The 5,902-nt window shown below is 36.1% G+C and overlaps 1 protein-coding gene across 1 annotated transcript; it reads left to right on the forward strand.

Annotated features, from left to right (window-relative positions):
- Window positions 1-340: 340 nt before the first annotated feature.
- Window positions 341-5,626, forward strand: LOC127104488 (DNA replication licensing factor MCM6). The gene is made up of 18 exons (XM_051041673.1): window positions 341-545; window positions 642-791; window positions 902-1,027; window positions 1,206-1,368; window positions 1,500-1,693; window positions 1,805-2,000; window positions 2,130-2,204; window positions 2,533-2,762; window positions 2,846-2,960; window positions 3,319-3,393; window positions 3,469-3,609; window positions 3,697-3,900; window positions 3,982-4,143; window positions 4,232-4,287; window positions 4,377-4,495; window positions 4,575-4,700; window positions 4,930-5,060; window positions 5,144-5,626. The coding sequence occupies exons 1-18, from the start codon at window positions 469-471 to the stop codon at window positions 5,285-5,287; spliced, it is 2,484 nt and encodes an 827-aa protein (XP_050897630.1). The 5' UTR covers window positions 341-468; the 3' UTR covers window positions 5,288-5,626.
- Window positions 5,627-5,902: the final 276 nt, after the last annotated feature.

Below are 5,902 nucleotides of genomic sequence, written 5' to 3' on the forward strand. Positions count from 1 at the left end.
TCAGTTTAAAAACTTCTTTTTTCGCTACACTTGTTAGTTTGCAATTGCATTTGATATACTTATGTATTTATTTTTATTTACGAAAAAAATATATTTGTTTACATCAAGAAAATAATATTTGTTATAAATAAATATTTAACACTTAATTTATTTTTAGGGGTGGATTGAGAAACTTCTCAAATATAATTCAATGCTAGATAGATGAGAATATGATGGTCATAGTGGGCCGACCAAAAAAGTTGATAATTCTAGTGGGCCGAAAATTAACGGGCCTTGAAAAATTAGGCCCGTCAACAAGCCCAGTGTTTTTGGCGGGAAGACGTTGCTATCTTGTATAATTTCCCGCCACTCCAGTGTTCGCGCTCATTAGGAATACCGAGAACTGAGAAATCAAATCTCAAACTTCAACACCGAGTGGAAGTTAGGGTTTGTACTCAATACTCAGAAGCATCAACTGATTCAGCGAAAATGGAAGCTTTCGGCGGTTACTTGGTTGATGAGAAAGCCGTTAGGGTTGAGAACGCTTTCTTAGATTTTCTCAAAAGGTACTCTATTTCTCTTCGTTTTCTTCATCGTCTTTTCGTTCTTCATTTTTTGTAGTGATTTACCGAATAACTCTTTGTGTTTGTGTTGAATCACAGTTTTAGATCCGGACAACGGAATGAACTATATTACGAAGCGGAGATTGAAGTGATGAGAGCTAACGAGTCCAACACCATGTTCATCGATTTCGAGCATGTCATCAGATTCAGTGATCTTCTTCAGAAAGCTATCTCCGATGAATATTTGAGGTTTTTTTTTAGATTTTATTTCATATAGATTTTAATTGAAGTTGTTGAAACCCTAAAAATTGTTATTATTTTGGGATACTAACGCTTGTTTTCTGTGTTGATGATTATAGGTTTGAACCTTACTTGCAGAACGCTTGCAAGAGGTTTGTTATGGAGCTCAAGCCAACTTTTATATCTGATGATAACCCTAACAAGGACATCAATGTTGCCTTCTATAACATTCCAATTGTTAAGAGGTATATAATTTTCCTATCCAATTTTTGTTTCAATTTCGTTAATATTAGTTTAACTTATTTTTAGTTGGATGTGGAGGCTGTGGAATTGTGATGTAGTGTGTATGTTTATGCAATTGAAAATCAAGTTTGAGTGTCTTTGTTTGATGGGTTGTTTGCTGCTGAACTTATACATCTGCAGGTTAAGAGAGTTGGCTACATCAGAGATTGGGAGGCTTGTATCTGTAACAGGAGTGGTAACAAGGACAAGTGAGGTTCGGCCCGAGCTTCTCCAAGGGACTTTCAAGTGTCTAGAATGTGGAGGGGTTATAAAGAATGTTGAGCAGCAGTTCAAGTATACTGAGGTAGTTAATAGTCGGTTAACTTTTTGTTACTTGTCATTATTGAATAAAGAATTGTACTAGTACTGTGTTATATATCATTCATTACTTTATTTTTTATTTTTTATATGATTGTTCTATTTGTGCCACTGCAGCCAACAATCTGTCCGAATGCCACCTGTAACAATAGAACAAGGTGGGCTCTGCTGCGCCAAGAGAGCAAATTTACTGATTGGCAAAGGGTCAGAATGCAGGAAACTTCCAAAGAGATACCTGCGGGCTCTTTGCCAAGGTCATTGGATGTTATTCTCCGTCATGAGATTGTGGAACATGCTAGGGCTGGTGACACGTAAGCTTTTTCTTGCCCCTTATTTGCTTGAACTGTTAAAATTTTACTGAAATTTTAACATTTTTGAATTTTATCAACTCAATAATCAAACCACAAACTGCCCCCTTGCAGAGTGATTTTTACTGGCACTGTAATTGTCATACCTGATATATTGGCATTGGCATCCCCTGGAGAGAGATCAGAATGTCGTAGGGAAGCTTCTCAACGCAAGGGTTCTTCATCTGGAAATGAAGGTGTGAGGGGCCTTAGGGCTTTGGGAGTCAGAGACCTCTCATATCGTCTGGCTTTTATCGCTAACTCTGTTCAGGTTTGGCTATTTGTGCTTTATTATTGATATGATAAATTTGTGTTGTGATTTTAGTTTGTGATTGATGTGTTTTCTGAATGGTTTGTCCCAGATTTGTGATTGATGTGTTTTCTGAATGGTTTGTCCCAGATTTGTGATGGTAGAAGAGAAATAGACATCAGGAATAGGAAGAAGGATTCAGAGGAAGATGACCTGCTATTTTCTGTAAGTTGAATATTACCTCTGCATTATTATGTCATCATCTGATTTTGATTTCATATTGTCGGCTGTTGTGACTGACTGGTTTTACCTATATTATGGTTATGAATATTTTTGTGATTGCTTTAATCAAGTCACCTTTCTGTTATATTTATGATAGTATGTAATTAATTCTGGTCACATTTTGTTTTCCTGTTCATCCCCAGCTGCTGCCTTAACCTGTTCATTTTTCTTTAACACACATTCTGAGCACATACATAATGTTATTTGTCAAACTTCTGATATAAATGAGAAAATAATTAGCCCTATATTTTTTGCCTGGTTGATTTAACAGCAACAGGAACTGGATGAAGTTCAACGAATGAGGAACACCCCAGATTTCTTCACAAAACTTGTTGAGAGTGTTGCTCCTACTATTTTTGGTCATCAAGATATAAAGCGAGCAATCCTTCTTATGCTTATGAGTGGGGTCCATAAATCTACTCATGAAGGCATCAGCCTTAGAGGAGACATAAATGTTTGTATAGTTGGAGATCCTAGCTGTGCAAAGTCTCAATTTCTCAAGTACTACCCTTTTTCTTCTTTTTCTTTGATCACTTTTGCTGGTTTGTGCGAATTGAATGGATTATGTATGGTTATCATTTCAGGTATACTTCAAGCATTGTTCCAAGATCTGTGTATACATCTGGTAAATCATCATCTGCTGCTGGTTTGACTGCAACTGTTGCCAAGGAACCAGAAACTGGAGAGTTTTGTATTGAGGTTGATAATCTGTTTTGTACTTACTGGAAGTTTAGAAATATCTGCACTCTTTAATATTAGCAGCTGGATAGATTAGCCTAGGAAAAAGATTAAAAATTTATACCATTCACAAACATCCATTACTGGAGTTGTCTTCTGTTTGGCAAATTTAAATTGGCACATACCATATCCTAGTTTAAATTAGATTAAACTAATGCTACTGTTTGTCCCAATTATTTGACAAAGTACAATAATATGATTAGAGCTGGTTTAGGTTGAAAGTACTTGCTGGAACATGACTTGTTAGTTATAAACAAATTCCAAAGGAGTGGGTATTAAGAAACATGTCTTGTTTTCTAATGTAAGACCTCATTTTCAGGCTGGTGCTTTGATGCTTGCTGACAATGGCATTTGCTGCATTGATGAATTTGACAAGATGGACATAAGAGATCAGGTATAGGCATGCATTTTTTGACTGGCTTTGAACGTTCATAGAATGGGTTGTATCTCATATTTGATTCCATTAAAGGTTGCAATTCATGAGGCAATGGAACAACAAACTATTAGTATCACTAAAGCAGGAATACAAGCAACACTCAATGCTCGTACTTCCATTCTTGCTGCTGCCAACCCCGCTGGAGGACGGTATGATAAGTCTAAGCCGCTGAAGGTAACATGTTCTGCTAACCTGGCTAATAATCGCCTTATTGAGTACAACATGGCCTAATTTAGTTTTCCCCCCCTTTTATTGTTTCAGTACAATGTGGCTCTTCCACCGGCTATACTTTCAAGGTTTGATCTTGTATACATTATGATTGATGACCCGGACGATAATACAGATTACCACATAGCTTCTCACATTGTGCGGGTTCATCAAAAGCGTGAAGATGCTCTTGCTCCAACATTCACTACAGCAGAACTGAAGCGTTATATAGCCTATGCAAAGACTCTTAAACCAAAGGTTTGAATACTTTTATTGATCAAGCTTCATGGGGTAAATTTTACCTTTGTGCTTCTTTCTCACTTAACCTGATTAATGCAGCTAACGTCAGATGCAAGAAAACTACTGGTAGACTCTTATGTTGCTCTCCGTAGGGCTGATACAAATCCTGGCAGTAGGGTTGCATATCGTATGACAGTTAGGCAGTTGGAGGCTTTAATCAGGCTGTCGGAGGCCATTGCACGGTGTCATTTGGATAATCAGGTGTTTAAAGTTTGTAGGGTCAGGTCATTATGAATTTGTATGTGTTTTCCTTCCCTGGTCTAAAGATAGTTTTCTGATTTTATGACAGGTACAACCTCGTCATGTTCGTTTAGCAGTAAAACTGCTGCAAACATCTATAATAAGGTAGGGCATATTTCTTGTTTGTTTTAAATTTCTACTTTGGGAGCCAACTTTTGGTTATAACTACTCATTTTACTTTTTATTCCTTGCAGAGTGGAGTCCAGTGAGATTGATCTATCTGAGTTTCAAGATCAAGATAGGGAGGAAGAAGCAGGCAGTGGTGATGGAAATAATAATAATAATGATGCTGATGGAACCAATGGTGATAATGGTGAGGTGTCTCCTACCAATTTTGCCTTGCAATCATCTCTGATACAATTTAATTATTAATAGGTTTAATTACTTTGCAGAAAAAGCAGCTGATGAATCTAACCCCCAAAGAAAGAAATCAACTGTAACTGATGAATACTTTCAGAGGATTACCAGGGCCCTTGTCACACGTCTCAGACAACATGAGGAGACTGTGGTGGAACAAGGTTTTTACTTGAAACTTGTTTATACAATATCTTAACACTGTTATACTTCAAGGTTTTGATCATTTACATTGCTGTGTAAAATTTAAATTCTTCAATTTATTCAAATTCTGAATACCCTTGGTCTGGCTTACATAAAGATTAATTTATATAAACATTTGTCAGGGATACTACAAAGTTCTCAATGTGATCATATTGAAATATGAATTTTCTGTGGGCTTATTTATTGCAGGAAGTGACTTGGCTGGGATGAGGCAACGAGATTTGATTAAATGGTATGTAGACCAGCAGAATGAGAAAAATAACTACAGTTCCATAGAGGAGGCGAAAACTGAAGTTTCCCAAATTAAAGCAATTATAGAGGTATATACTCTTATAGTATTCTTTCAAAAGAAATTAGTATATTGTAGGCAGACATGTTAATTATATCCAATGTTTTACTGTAGATTTTAATTCGAAGAGAGGGGCATTTGATAGTAGTAGATGATGGGAGACAAGCAGCAGCAGAGGCTGCTGGTGCAGAACAAACCGAGTCTGCGGCTAGAAATGATAGAATTTTGGCTGTAGCTCCTCATTATGTTGTTGACTGACCGCCTAGTATTGAAGAAAGAAACTGGAAGTTACTTAATTTTGCAGTAGTATTGAAGAAAGAAACTGGAAGTTACTTAATTTTGCAGTCCAAACTGATGTGTTGCTCTAATGATGCATCTGCATCTATTATGTATCACCAAAGGGCCAACCAGCATGGTGTAATTCATCCATTACTTTGTTGTTCTCACCATTTCTATTCACTACTGAAATGTTTGACGGTGTGTCCGTTATATTAGACAGTAGATGATATGTGTAATATTATTGACTTCAATTACAGGCGGGAGGACTCATTCAAGAGTTGTTCTGAACAATTTTAATGGATTGGCCATTCTTTTCAATGTGCATTCTTTAACAAAAACAATTTACAGAGAATTTATGAAACATAAATATAAGTTAGGGAGAGAGATTTACAAATAAACTGAAATTTAACCAATAAAGAAGTGCAAAAATTAATAAATAATAGAGATAAAAAGAAAAGTATGGTTTTTAATTCATAAGTAAAGTAGTAAGATTTTATGTATTAACAGCCAAGAAAAGTTGATACACATAATTTGAGTAGGAAGATGATTGTAATAAAAGCTAACTTCAAATTGTAATGGTGATGAAAAAGTTGA

This window comes from Lathyrus oleraceus, chromosome 7 (genome assembly GCF_024323335.1).
Source record: "Lathyrus oleraceus cultivar Zhongwan6 chromosome 7, CAAS_Psat_ZW6_1.0, whole genome shotgun sequence".
Taxonomy (NCBI): domain Eukaryota; kingdom Viridiplantae; phylum Streptophyta; class Magnoliopsida; order Fabales; family Fabaceae; genus Lathyrus; species Lathyrus oleraceus.

Coding starts and splice junctions, on each gene's coding strand:
- LOC127104488 (XM_051041673.1), top strand. CDS start 469: ATGGAAGCTTTCGGCGGTTACTTGGTTGATGAGAAAGCCGTTAGGGTT. Junction 1,369..1,499: donor AGCAGTTCAAGTATACTGAG/GTAGTTAATAGT, acceptor GTGCCACTGCAG/CCAACAATCTGTCCGAATGC. Junction 2,001..2,129: donor TTATCGCTAACTCTGTTCAG/GTTTGGCTATTT, acceptor GGTTTGTCCCAG/ATTTGTGATGGTAGAAGAGA.